This window comes from Porites lutea, chromosome 2, assembly GCF_958299795.1.
Source record: "Porites lutea chromosome 2, jaPorLute2.1, whole genome shotgun sequence".
Lineage (NCBI taxonomy): Eukaryota > Metazoa > Cnidaria > Anthozoa > Scleractinia > Poritidae > Porites > Porites lutea.
Window position 1 is genome coordinate 33586906 of NC_133202.1, and position 14964 is coordinate 33601869.

Sequence of the window (14964 nt, forward strand, 5' to 3'; positions counted from 1 at the left end):
AGTTACGAATAGATTCCAATTTTATCCACCAATAAGCCTCCGTTTGAATTAATAAGCAGTTTCTTTCCTTGTCAGGTTCTAAATGTCATCTGATTTGTGTTTTTAATCCACAAAGGTGTACTCACATTGAGAATCAATTTGCTCCTTATGACATTGTAAAAATATTACGTGGCAAAACTGATTATGAGGAGCTTAAAAATGAAACAAAATTAATCATCTAAATTGTAAGCTCTCTTTTCGGTCACATAGGAACGAAGATAGACTGGCAGCCATGTATATTGAAGAGCTGGCTCACGGTTCACCATTTCTAGATTTACAAAACTTTTTTAGTCAAGAGGGGGTCAGGCTAGGTGAGCAGACGTGTTTGTTTGCGGGGGTCGTCAAGTGCACTAAGTGGCGAAGCTGATCACAACTAGACTCTCCCATGTGAACCAGTCGCGCCGAATTAAAAACGCCAACTACCCAGGCTAACCATGTTGAAATAGGGCTTTGTCTCCTCCGGAAAGGTTTGCCTCCTTTCAGCTTTAATACTCAGTGGATTCTCCCGGCAACGGAGAGCTGCTTTGAGTGCCCCTGCGGAGAAGAGCAATATCCATTCCTGAATATTCATGTTGAACTTTGCTGAACAATATTGGCTCTAATCATTCTGTTTAACGAGTTGTCAAATGTCCGGGAACTACACTACAGTCAGTCTTTGAAATTGCTGAATTTTTTTCTTCCCATTCAGCAACTGCAACATCGCTTGCCGTTTGTTGAGCAACAAACAGTTGAATGATGTTAACCCTGTATCATTCGATCAACAGCTTGTCATAACATGTTGTTGACATTAAAAAGACTACATTAGACATGTATCATAACCGCTGCTGCAAGCGTTTGAACGAAAATAGAGACAAACTCTATGTTTTCAACATAATGCAACCTGCTAAATGAGTAAAGTTGATCCTATGTATTTGTTTTCAGCTGATTTTCATGCTGCAGCCCGGGCTGATCTTTTTATATTCTTTAGCCTGCCAGCAGGCTCAGCTTGTGCGAGTTCGGGAAAAATTTTGGCGGCGGAGCCACCAACACGCGAGAAAAGGTCACTTTTCCTCCCGCGCTGGCGGATCCGCTGCCAGCATTTTCTTCGAGGCCATTTCTTCTCCCCCTGGCTAGTCTGCTACACAGCCGTTTTTAGCGTGGTCACGCAAAGCTCCTTACTGGGGAGGAGCGTTGCGTGACGACTCTAACAACGGCTGTGTAGCAGACCAGAGGCTGGCTAGATGCCGCTCAACAACAATTAGCAAAGCCTAGTCCGAGGTATACTACGTAAGAGAGGTACTAAGAGTAAGAACAATCTCAAAGGATAAAGAAAAATAGAATGGAAGAGAAGACCGTTCCAGTCTTCACACCTTTTTCATTAATGGCGGTAAAAGCCTGGGACGAGTTGCCAGCTCGCAACGGTTACCAAGTCAACAAACAAAATGGCCGATAGAAAAAGTTAACCCGAGCAAAACAGTAAGTGAATTTTACAAATCACAGGACGATGTCCCACACAAAGCTTCCTCCACTTCCACCGTGAGTACATTTTCCTATCTTTTAGCCTATTAATGTCGCAGTTTAAAGGTGCTGAAGATCCTGGACATTAACTTTGAACAGCTGAGGTTTTAGCAATGTGTGGATATAACTGGTGCGATGATCGTTTTGCTGAAAATCGTTTCAACTTCTAAACCAGTTTTCATACAAACCCAGTGTACTGTTGTGTTTGTAGTGTACTTTTGAACATTTTAACTGTGAAGATTGCGCTTGTAACCTTAATACTGTGGCAACAGAAAAGACAGGAATAGGTTTTGTTAGAAATCACAGGACGATGTCCCACACAAAGCTTCCTCCACTTCCACCGTGAGTACATTTTCCTATCTTTTAGCCTATTAATGTCGCAGTTTAAAGGTGCTGAAGATCCTGGGCATAAGCTTTGAACAGCTGAGGTTTTAGCAATGTGTGGATATAACTGGTGCGATGATCGTTTTGCTGAAAATCGTTTCAACTTCTAAACCAGTTTTCATACAAACCCAGTGTACTGTTGTGTTTGTAGTGTACTTTTGAACATTTTAACTGTGAAAATTGCGGTTGTAACCTTAATACTTCGGCAACAGAAAAGATAGGAATAGGTTTTGTTAGAATAGTTTATAGTTTTATGTAGCCTGTAAGCTTAAATAATTTGGGGAGCTGCTTTCAACAGACCTGGGCTCGATGATCGATGAATTAATCTTGTCATTTCCTTTCTAGGTCTCTTACAAACTCTCCTTACACAAGTACCAAGGCTGTAAAGCAATACACTGGACTTACGGGCCCAAGTTACACTCTAACAGGCCAATCAGGGGCTCAGAAGTATGCACTCCCTTCAGCTTCTGTTCTGCAGGTATAGAAGTTAATTTAAGTTTTGTTCCTCATGATAGTCCTAAATGATTTTTCTAACTCATATCTTGGGTTTATCTTGTTTGAGCAGAATACCAGAGAGTAAAATAAAAATAATAAATTAAGATAAATATTTTTTTGTCTTATGCGTTAGTCAGTTAACTCGAAGCTTCAACATTTATGCATGCACCTGCCTTTTGGTGAAATTATTCCCAGGGTCTTTTTTCTCCTCTTCCCCCTGAACAAGAGAGAGGAAAGGAAGAAGACAGACCCTGAAGACAAGACTGATTGAATTAGAGCTGTTCACAAAGAATTTAAATAATATCCAAGGATACGGTAGTAGCAGTACCACCGACTGTGGAACTGTGACAGAGGCTGTTTTTGGAAACGGTGGTGTGAGCTACAACCATTTTAGCCTGTGAGAGCATGACACATTAGCAATTGCCATATGCTCTGACACAATATATTAAATGTCTGTTCCAATTTTGCATTTAAAATTAACCTTGGCTTTTGGTTTGATTCCATTAACTTGTATTCCAGCCCTATATAGACACAAGGGCAGGGACTTTGGACACATGGCCAGCACATGCTCTTGGTCCCAGTACTCCAGATCTAAACCCTGGACAGGCCAAACAAACAAATGAGTTTATGCCCAAGGGAGTGCACAAGCCAAAGTTTCTGGAACAACTTGAGGCCTTCTTACAAAAAGAATTACGTTCCCTAGATTGTGCTGAGATGGTTCCAAGTGAGAAAAGACTGCAGGTATGTAGTGATAGTTGTACTGATCCTAGATGCAATCTATACAACGATAATAGCATTCATACAGATCATAGAAAACCTAGAAGGTCACGAAATTTAAGAATAAATATTTCATAAGTCATGGAATTTAATTGTTGGTCATGGAAAGTTATGGAAAATGTTGTACATATCTTTTGGTAGATTAGTTAAGTGCAGATGTCCAAGCAAGGACAAAGTATAAGACAGAGACAAGAAATAAAATAGCGTGAATGACACACATGTTGGTGGATACCAGAGTTTGTGTCTGTTGAACTGAGTTAGGTGGAAAAACATCACCAAAAAAAGAGAAAGATTTTAAATTTTTTAAGAGAAAAGCTAAACCTAAAGTCATGAGATAGGAAAGTTCTTGGAAAAATTCATAGAATTTGAAAAGCTCAAAAGGGTGCAAACCATTCATAGTCCTGAAAAGTAAAATTTTAAATTCTCTTTTTTTATTTTCAGGCCTTTAGGGAAGTATTTGAATACTTGATAGAAGATTTTAAGACGTACAAGCCTCTACTGTCAGCAATAAAGCATGAGTATGAGATGATGTTGGTGCATCAGAGAGAAAAGATTAGAGAGCTGGAGCCACTAAAGGTATTTCCTAAAAAAATAACATGAATACTTAAAATATTATGTGAAGTGTTACAAGGAAAAGGCTATCAGGCTTGTGTGTTTGTGGCGTTCAATTTGCTTATTATTTTATTTTCTAGAGCATGCTTGTGACAGTTTCTGAACAATGTGAGAAGAAGCTGTTAGCTGTCAAACAGGAAGAAAAATCTGGTAAGATATATGATTCATTCACCCTTTCACTCCCAAAAGTGGCCAGTAAGTCAAAATTCAACTCACTTTCAAAATTTTCTTTTATAAAATGTTAAAAGAAAAGCAAGTAGATGCAAATACATGTCCCTAGGTTTTGCTCTATTTTTCTGAATAAAAAAGTATTTTTATAATTCCATGTTACTGCTAGGATAAAGAATCCTATTTCAAAGTAATTCATTTTAAAGTTGAAGTCTTTCAAACACAGGAAAGGACAGTTGTATCTGATATCAAGGAGTAGTTTGAAATATTGTCAGATACAGCCCAGCTTTCGAAGCCAACTTTGAGTTGCTGGATTTCATTATTTATAAATTTTTGCAATTTATTGTAGGTGGAAATTTTGACATTAGGGTTAGGGTTTGAGTCACAAAACTTGTGTTAGAACTGCAAGTAACCCTCTAACTCTGAGATATCAGGATGTCAATTTGCAGACTCCTAATGCGTATGATGGAGCTACATGTATAATAGCTAAGAATGACCAATGATATCTCAAGCTCAAATGGCAAACCTTTCTCACTGTAGTCTACTACAAGCTGTTCTTTGTGTTGTCAGACATTGCTTCTCTCTTCCTCTTTGTGGGAAAAGCATTGTGTGATGTTACAAAGAAAGGCTGCATATGAGACCATCTATTTTGATAGTGGCTTCTTAGTTTATCAACCTCTTCCCCCCTCCCCTCCCCTCCCCACTCCACGCCCAACAAATCTCCTCTAAATATCCTTTAATTTGTATTCAGATGTGTTAGAAATGAAGAAGGAAAATCAAAGACTGCAAAATGTAATATCAGGACTCAGGTAAAGACCCAGTAGCCTTTCTACTCATACATTTAAATGTTACAGGTCAAAATTAAATTCAGCTTAAAAAGTTTTAACCTAGGTTGATTCTCAATTTTCTTTGTCTCCTAGCCCTAATTCATGAGTAATGTGTGGTTCCAGAAAATATCCATACCCCCCCTCCCCCCCCCCCCACGGAAGATCATTGGAAATTCCGAGGGGGAGTGGGGGGGTCATCAAAGACCCCTTGGATTGGAAAATCCTGGGGGTTGGGGGGTGCAAATCAAAGAATCTTCCGTGGGAGGGGTATGGATATTTTCTGGAACCATACAACTAGGGATAGTAGACAAAGGAAATTGAGAATCAACCTAAATTAAACAAGTGTAAGCTGAATTTAATTTTGAGCTGTAACAAATTTATATATATTATATATCAAGTAAAATTCAGTAAACACAACAATAATTGTTGTGTTTACTGAATTTTTGTGACAATCATAATAACTCATACTAGCTTTGCTTTAACTGCATGTCCCAAAATTGAACAACTAGCACCCTCTTGGTACAGTTTACATGTCATCCTGCACAATGTGCTTTCTGTCTGAGGACACTGACCTGATAGAGAGCATATAAACGCTTACTAGTCTATGCAGACTATGTAATAGTTAGCTGAACTTTGTGTTTGTACAGCTATGTGTAAGGTATAATCTGCTTGCTTTTGTTGGTCAAATATTTATGTTATGGTCTGTTTCTCTTTTAGGGAAGAGCAGATATCTCTTCAAGTTCAAGTTGAAAAGGTGATGAACCTTTATAAAAGTTTATTATGAAAAACAGTGTACACTTTAAGGTTCATTATAAATTATTTTTCAAAGCATCCATTGTAATCTATCTACCTTTTCCAAAGCATCCATTGTAATTAGCTGAGTTGGGAGAGCACCGGTCTGCTGAGTGGGAGGTCGTGGGTTCATACCCCCGCCGGACCAACAACCAGGGTCTTTAAAAAAACTGGTGAGGTCATACTGGCTGTGATTTGAGACCTTGTCTCAGTTAAGATATTAATTATTGCATCATTGGGCGATCACAATAAGCCATTGGCCTTGTCTCCTTCATCCTTCTTTCATTAGTGGAATCAAAGGGGACATAAAAGAGCCCACACTACTGTTCAAAAAGAGTAGGGGAAGTTTCCCTGATGGTGTGGTCTACCCTTCATGCATCACACATCATTCATATCATTGGCTATGGGTGGGTTACAGTAAGCTCATAAATGGACTGATAGCAGCGCCAGTGACGCCCTTATATGCTGATGTCCGAGCTTACTGTTAACATGTTATTATATAATGTAAAGGGGGAACGTCTTGTTGTCCTTTAATCCACGACACTACATCACATTACATTACACTACATTACATTGTTGGATGCCCATCCAACCTGTTCATGCTTAGTATACACTAGGCTGATTTAGCAACAGGACGGCAAAACGCGCAGAAAGGACTAAACACGACTTCCGGTGCTCAATTTGCCGTTGTGCCATTGGTCAAGCCAGTTGTTTAATTTGCACGTGCCGTCGACAAAGGACGTTCCCTTTCTGTTTCTAAATCAGCCTACTATTGCAAGTGCATACACAACATACAAATTTATTGACTTAAAAATTTGCTGTTAAGATGGGATAAGTCAATCAGTGACATTATTAGGTGTATCACAGGGCAGGAAAAAAAATTTGAAATCCACTTGCCAAGTGGGCAAGTAAATTTTAGTTTTCACTTGCCCCCACTTATATGTTCCTTGCCAGAAGGGAACACAACTCCTGTTGATCTATAATTCAAATAAATAATAATATTGTCTCGCTTATCTTGCAGTCTTCAGTTCTGAATTAGTTTCTTCCTGGAAATTATCATTTACTAAGCTGATACTTTCCGCTGGGTCACCAAACTTCTATTTTTACTTGCCCCGTGCAATTGGACCTGGGTTTTTTCCTGCCCTGTATCGTACTTACATGAAGATTAGAGAGGTACTGAAGCCCCTATTTCTTAAGTTCTTTGGGTGTGATCTTGCATTTGTCCATAAAAACCACTGAAGAAGAGCTCATTTATAAGTTTAAGTAAATTTACTTTCTCTACTCTTTGCAAGCAGATGTTCAGTGTTTTAGAAACAAAACGTTCAACTCACTGTAAATTTTTTTATTTCAGCTACAAGAAGAGTTAGCTGCTGAATATTTACGATATAGAAACGAGTGTGATGCCAGGTATTAAAGACAAATGAATGCATGCTGTGCCTTATCGTGCAAAGAAGTAATTGCTATAGGATAAGGTGCAGAACGCAGGCACCGAGGTTTGGGAGGGCAAGGGAAGAATTTTCCCCACCCCACCCCCCAAGTGCTTACTCGCAAGCTAAACTCAGGGAAAAGTGGTAACTTGAGAAGTGAACATAAAGGGAAATACATATATTGTCGGCGTCAGTCTCTTACTCAACTACTTGCCATCTAAACAGTCCAACTTAACTTCGTTGGTAATTGTACAGATCGAATACTTGCTACTTTTTAACCCCCATATAAAAAGACGATGACTTTTTTTATCTTATTTGAGACCAACTTATAGTGGTTTTAACAGCTTTTGTGATCTTTGTACAAGTAGTCAGGCATTACACTGTAACTACTTGCATCAAAGAAAAACGTTTGCCGACGATAGTACAATATAACCTGTATACTTTTAATTTTTTCAACGTATTTTAGGAAGATGTTGATAGCGGATATAAATGAGCTAAAATATCAACAAGAAGACGCAAAGAAACCGAATGCAGAGGAAGAAGGCGAAGGAAAAGAGGATGTCACATTCCTTAAACTCGCGCTGAAGTAAGTACAACAAACGAAAAGAAATCCCATTACTGCTTTTGCATTATTCTGCAACTCAGGGTAAGTTTATACGGCAACGGATGAATTTCGACCGACTGAAAAATTTGACCGGACACTTCGTTCACACCAGCCCGTTAAGTCTATTGTTTTTGCTCTGCTCTCACGGAACTTTAAACGGCTAAGCGTCTAAAATTTCGTACTGTTAAGGTCGCTCCGTGTGAGTGGAACACCTACACGCACGCCAAAATTTTCAACCGGACAAAATTCGTTCAGTGCCGTGTGAAAGAGGCCTCAGTGAAAAGAGAGAAAGAAAGGCCTTCTCACTGACTCTTTCTTTTTTCTCGTCGCTTTTCCTTCTTGCAGGAAAGCAAGAGAGGATCTTGATGCCAAGAGTCAAAAGCTGGCAGAAATGGAGGCGGATTATGGAGATGTTGTGCCGAGAAGGGATTTTGAAAGACTCGAAGCCCAGTTTAACGTAAGCGCTCCCTTTACTGTGTTTAAGACGAATTGGTATGATGCCTTTTCCTTTCACAAAACTGTAATTTTCTGTGAATAGAACTAACTTTAAAATAGTAGCTTTCTCTTAAACCCCTTCTAATATTCGTTGTCCCATTTTTTAAAATGAGAAATTGATGTTCATTTTATTTTTTTACAGAAATTACAGAAAGATATGGAAACGTTTACCGTGGATAATCAGAAGCTAATGCAGGAGCACAAGTGAGTCCGTTGGTTAGAGTTTGTAGCTTCATTAAGCAAGGGTAAAACGGACCGAGAGTTTAAACGCTGGAAATAGCAAAGTTGAATTAGACGTTCAGAGTTAAAAGTCTTTAGTTACGGGATAGTGGGGGGGAGGGGGGGGGGGATTTCACCACTTACATTCTATACGCTTGTCAGAGGAATCAACAGTGAAACTACTCAAAGTGTCCTGTCAGGCAGACTCACAACTGGGCTGACCCTGAGTCCATCACGTAAACCCTTTGCTCCCAATGCAGTCGTTTATAGCTTGAGAGCCTTGAGGGGAAACATGGCCGCCCCAAAAACGACTGGGTAGGAGGCTAGCTAATCCTTCGAGCACACTTTGCTCGAACCAGGGATTCAGCATTATACGCGCAACCAATTTTACTTGAGAAAGTCAGCAGTCTGCAGGCAAAACAATGAAATAGCTCAAAGCGTTTAGAAGTTCGTGTATTTCAGTGATATTATTGACCTGGTTTGTTAGACCCACTCTGCTCTCCGTAAGGTCTTGTCAAAAGGTACAATATACAAATATCTGCTTTTTCATTGAAATTTTCAGTGCCATTCTTGAAGTGCACAAGAAGGTGGTGGATCAGAGAGATCAGTACGCACACGACTGTGAACAGATGAGAAGAAGTGCCACGCCCAGGTAAGTACTTTTGGCCGGCTGTACAGTGAAGTGTTCATAATATGGGCAACAAAGGGACAGAGTCCGTATTACAGAGGTCTCACTTATATTATTAGAAAACTTTAGATTCGAGGACGTGGATCGACTCGGTAGATAACAAAAAGTACCGTGTTTTATTTGCACCTCCATACTCCTTTATTCTTTCCATATCTAGGCCTCATTGGGAGAAGTGTGCACAGTATGTTGAAGGAGGAACAGATCGATGGAATGAGTTGTCTCAGAACAGAAGCAGTGATGAGCTAGTGGATGTGTTACTAGCGGAGATGACAGGACAAGATATTGCTATTATACAGGCTGGTGTTAGCACTGGTGCTGAATACTTTCAAGGACAGGTAAAAATTATCCGAAAAACACGCATGATCCTTGTAGTTTACATTACATTATTTCAACTCTCTGTGATGGTTATGATGTAAAACAACTGAGCTATGGCTCATGACTCGTGATGACAATGACGATGGTATGGTTTAATATGATAAACACGCTGATGGTTGTGGTGGGAATGGTGTAGATAATGGTAATGAAAATGGTCAAGTGAATGTGGGTGACAAAATTTTACAGTGCAGGATGAGCACTGGGCTTCAGCCGGCTAATTTAGATTTATCTGACACGCGCAATAAGGAAAGTTACCAAGAGGAAGATGTTACATCAGTTGACCATTTTACAAGCGTGGACAAGGGCTTTGAAACACGGGTCATCCTTCCCCTTTAAAAGACACGGTACGACTCTATCCTCCACCTATGCTCCGGTCCTCTGTATTTCTTCATTTGATACCGCCTCTAGATTACCACTGGTCGGGTAACGTGTTTCTGGGCCTCACTGGCCATGCTTGGACATTCTATATTGCTCTACATTGGGTGCATTTTTTCTTGCGTTTGATGCTGAGGGCGCAAGATGCGGAATTTTGCTTCGTGCCCTGATTTGTTTCTACTGTCTGACTTTCTGGTAGTTGTGGAACAGTTCACTAAGTTGTCATTTTTATCGTTGTTTTGGTCGGTCTCACTTTCAGTCTTAATTATAAATGTTCTTTTACTGCAGGGTACCGGTCCAGAAGTGCCTAAATTTTTACGTTATGATGGTCAAGTGCGAAACAGACGTCTCGGTAAGAGAGACACTTCACTTCTCATCAAAGATATCTGGCAGGAAAAAGCAGCTCATGATGCTGAGGTAAGATAATCGACGAAAACTTCTTTCTGAGAGGCAAGTCGGATAAACATACACACTGAGGATACAAATTTACTTTGTTGAAACGTGCGGTTAAGGAGCGAAATTTTTACACAAGAATGAAATTACCTTGGGTTGCAGTATTTATTCGGTCGAATTTGGTATCTGCTTTATTTTTAAGCATCCATTTGTCTCATTTGTTGAATTACTTATTAATATTAAACGACTTTGTAGTAAGCCTGGGTTGTTAGGGAAAGCGTGCATACTGTATAGCCGTTTCGTTTGCCTCATGGAATTTTTTATTGCTTTAAGCCCCATATAAACGCACGCAACATTGTTAGATGTTAAATGTTGCGTCCGTTTGCACACCCTATTGTATGTTGTTTGCTTGTTGTTGGGAGTTAGTTACAATGCGATGAGGGAGTCGACCGCAGTTGTTTATCCTCTTGCGTATCTTGGAATCCTGTTTGAGAATCTCTTTCAAGTGAACGCTTGCATTCCATTGTGCAAATTACCGCAGTGTAATTTTGATTTTCTTATCATTTTTGCAGAAACCAGACGGAGAGCGTGAAGACTTGGGCGAGTTCTTGTATCAGTACCTCAACAGGCGTTTCGGTGTAGAAAACATGATTATAGAGTGGGGATATAACCTGTATGATGCCTGCGGTCGGTACACACATGATCCAAGGGTTGGTCTGTTCTATGGAATACTACAGAAGGAGGTATTGAATAATGATGACTTTTCTTTACGTACTTACTTTCCTTGGTATAATCATAGTCTCTAATATTGTCGAAATACATGCTTGCGATGGCATTGTAAATGGTGTACTTTGCTGAGTTTAGGAAGCAGCTATTGCACAGTCGGTTGGTTATTGGACCAGTGCAATAGCTTTCGCCTTCCACTTCCTCTTTTTTTTCCGACCCACTGTTTATAAGGGAGATATCTCCCTGCCCCTCTGAAGGGTCTCTTATTTCCCTCATTTCCAATGATATCTAAGTCGATCACGGATATACGGGTACGTAAAGCAAAACTATTTGCATACATGCGCAATACTGAATTAATTATATATTTATTTCGTGTCTCACTTTCTGGATATAAAAGTGACTGTAGTAACCTCTATTTTCAGATCGATGAAGCAGTATACCACGATCAGTTAGTGATGTTAGAAAAACTTTACAACGCCTTCACCAAAGTTGATCTGGCAGCGGGAAATCAGGTAAGGGATGGCTCTTATTATCTCTTTGCCGTGAGTATAACCAAATATGTAATATTATTCGTCATTCAAAATACTTCTTCATCTCCGATTGGTTTTAATCCCTTGGCCAATTCTTCATAACCAGCTGACCAAATTTGGAACTGAGGGGTTTCAGTGCTATTATCCTCTCGTTGACGTCAGTCACAGACGTCAATTAGGGGATAATATCAAATTATGGACAACTGCTACAGGACTGTGAAAGGTTTGAATCCAGGAGTCATTTCAAAACTGCGACAGGGCTGTCATTAAGAGCCGGGGGCCGGGGACTCCCCCCGGCTATTATGAACATGGCCCCGGCTTGTCGCATAGGAAAATAGAAGAAAAATAGAACCAAAAGACATCCCTAGCTGTTTGATTCCTTGCCTACTTGTTGTGTTTATCTGGCAACTGGAAATCTTAGTGACATCCCTGCTGCTATCTTGCAATATTGACCACCTTATTCCCAGGGTCCTCTCAGAAAGTCAAAGACAGAGGCAGATAAGGGTCAGATAACACCTCCTCGATCTGCATAATTGTTCATATCATACCCAGCCTCATCCAAAAAGTTTTTCAAACTGACTGAACAAAAAATGCGGCAATCTGATTTTCTAAGGCTTTAATATGTTAACAGTTATTACTACAAGGATTATTTTCAAAAGTAGTACCGTTATTTGTTTTTCCAGGGATCGTTGTCAAGAGCAGACTTTGAACAGTGCTTACGTTCATTCTTCCCGCTAAAGGATGACGAATCGATAGAAGTTTTAATGAAAGCCTGTGAACAAGAGTCACCTGGAGAAAATGTTCAATACAAAAACCTGTTTACTGAGGTGAGAAGTTCAAGAAAAATCTTTTTACGATACGAAATGTCGATTCGCTTAACGAGACCTCTAGTCGAAGAGTTTCGTGAATAATCCTTAACCTCTTTTTTTTGGAAACGTTTTTCAAGCCCATTTGATGTTTTCTCAAAAAATCGGAAATCTTATTCTTATTATAGGGCCTTCATGTAAATAATTATCATCACAGAAACCAGTCAATCGTCTACAACCCCTCTCTTAAAGGGCACTGCTATGAAACGGTCACTTAGGGTTGATCTTTGCCATTCTCCAGCCATCTTCCTTTGACTCTTTATCAGATAGACAGTTTTCCAAGGCGGACACTTTGCAACAAATCCAACCGTGTCCGTCTCGAAAAGAGTTATCTTTACCATCAATTTACCTTTTGTTTGTAACAAGGATGAAGAAGGACGATCTGGACCATTTGTGGACAGGATACGAGAGCAAGAAAAGTTAGAGAAGACCTTGTATGTAAAGGAGATCGAAAATGCCCTGACAGGCAACAGGTAAGATAAGCTTAAAGGTTCTTGTTTTGTTGATAAAATATATCAACATTTTCATTCTACTTTTACGGACACTTTTTTTCCTGTCCTCGTGTTGTTTTGGTAATCACATTTTTTTGTGTGGGGCAGTTTTATACGAAAACAGCTTTTGACGGTGATGGGGACTAGGAAAATGTGTTTATTGTGTCAAGTGCACTAAATTTAAAAGCGTACGTAGCAAGTACGTCAACGTTTATGTTTCTATGGTTCTAAAGTTCGTATTCGTTTATACAATTACTTGAAGAAAGACGTCGAGGCTTTAACACAATGCGAGAATCTACAGTGGAAAAGGAGGGGGTCACAAAATAATACCCGCAGGTTAATCCCACCCTTATTTATTCTTAGTGAAGTGTCTGTAGAGATGGTGCGTCAGGCCATACAGTCAGTGGATCCTGAAGCTCCGGCCGAGGTTATTGATAAATATATGGGGCGAGCGTTCAATACCACAGCTGATCAGCTAGAGTCTGGGACCAAGCTTGAAACTACGCTTTTGATAAAGAGGCTGCAGAGTGGAAGTGTGAAGAGACTGGGACCAAAACCAAAGTAACTCGATGCTGATTGGTTGATTTTCAGTAGGACTTATAAATAACTTTCTCATTTCTTTTACTTTATTTTTAAAAAAAAAATGGCTTGTTTTATTTATGTGAAAAATAATGTTTTATCGAAAATAGGTATGTTATTCTATAACCTCATCAAACATTAGTATGAAAATGAATGTAAGGTTGCGGGATTTCGGTGATAACGAACACAACAAAACCATTTTTTAAGCAGGAGAGCCCATCTCGTCACCAGAGCCTCCGGTTGCTGTGAAGTCGAGAACGTAAAGGGAGCTTGGTATAAACTAAAGTTTTTGTGCCCGGTTCTCAGTGTTAATGCGTCCATACCTTCTCCACCTCTCACTCTTTCGAAACAATATTTCAGCTTTCTAATATCAAAGATCGCGTACGTATCATCATGTCAAGACTTTCATTTTGTTTTTGAAGAAGTCACTCCATAACACCACTCACTTGTAACGCTGAAACGCAGCTGGTAACGTTTATTTATTGATTCGTCGAAAATTCAAGTAAGTTTGTAAATAATTCAGATTTAGATACGCTGTTTTACCAGTAGTAGTTTACTTTAGAAAAAACCAAGTGAAATAAAACGAGAAATGTAACTAGAATAGTAATAGTCCTTAATGCCTAGCGCCTGTTCATTCTGAAAACTTTAAGGACGCACGTCGATTTCTACACTCGCGGGTATTATCCAAAACAACTTTACCAGTCAAACCCAAACAAGTCGTGATTTCGTGCGTCAAACAACGTATATCAAGTCCATCACACCCGTTGGATAACTTGTTATCACAACAAAAGTTCAATTTGTTTTTCAAATCGTTGCTATGTTGTAGTGAAATTCAGGCTAAAGCTGTGGGCTTTTTGAAGGAATGTGTCTAAAGTGTATAGCGTAGTCCCTCTCGTATAAAATTGGAATCTAGTCGTAAAGCGCTGTTGCTGATCTGTCAGGACATGAAGGTACAAGACTGTCCATCTCTGAGAGTTGAACGTCCTTTATTTTGTGTATGAATGTAGCCTTTGGATAATAAAATTCGCAACGCTAGAGTTTTCGCTTTTCCACACGTGAAATTTTCAGTTTGTTTACCAATTCTTGCCCTCTATCGCAGCTTCGTTGTATGGCAAGCGATTTTGTTGTGTACTTCTTATATAAATACTTTAGCCCCAACACCCGGCTAAAGTACTTAAACGGCAACAAACGTCTTAGGGCCTGTTACATGGAGGTGGGGGACCCCAGGTGGGTGAGGTAACCCGCCGCAGGTTACCTCACCTACCTCGGGTCCCCCACCTCCACGTAAACAGGGGCCTGTTTCTCGAAAGTCCCGGTAACTTAACGGGCCCGGAATCATATTTTTAAATCAAAGTCTCAAGAAAAGTAGGGTGTGTTCTGACCTCTAATGAAGTCCATTTTGTTTCGTTAGCTAACAACTCTACTGTATAATTTTCAAAACTTTTAAAACTTCCTTCTAAAATGAAAACAAAACAGCTTAACGGGCCCGGTAATTACCGGGAGCTTCGAGAAACGGGCCCCAGGCCCCTTAAAATGAGAAAAAATAATTCTTTTTTAGTGCAAATATTAGCCGTCATAACTTCCCAATATTATATTATATATATA

At 39.7% G+C, this 14964-nt stretch overlaps 1 protein-coding gene across 2 annotated transcripts; it reads left to right on the forward strand.

Moving 5' to 3' along the window:
• The first annotated feature begins 1442 nt into the window (after positions 1 to 1442).
• On the forward strand, positions 1443 to 14595 carry LOC140928398 (translin-associated factor X-interacting protein 1-like). 2 transcript variants are annotated; one of them, XM_073378134.1, is made up of 19 exons: positions 1443 to 1554; positions 2266 to 2398; positions 2935 to 3156; positions 3634 to 3768; positions 3885 to 3954; positions 4724 to 4781; positions 5517 to 5553; positions 6943 to 6998; positions 7485 to 7604; positions 7968 to 8079; positions 8260 to 8321; positions 8899 to 8988; positions 9182 to 9359; positions 10063 to 10191; positions 10740 to 10910; positions 11316 to 11405; positions 12107 to 12250; positions 12656 to 12762; positions 13144 to 14595. In XM_073378134.1, the coding sequence occupies exons 1-19, from the start codon at positions 1523 to 1525 to the stop codon at positions 13343 to 13345; spliced, it is 2148 nt and encodes a 715-aa protein (XP_073234235.1). In that variant the 5' UTR covers positions 1443 to 1522; the 3' UTR covers positions 13346 to 14595. The 2 variants fall into 2 exon arrangements, with proteins under 2 accessions (XP_073234235.1, XP_073234236.1); XM_073378135.1 differs by lacking the exon at positions 1443 to 1554 and adding an exon at positions 1840 to 1878.
• The last annotated feature ends 369 nt before the right edge of the window (positions 14596 to 14964 follow it).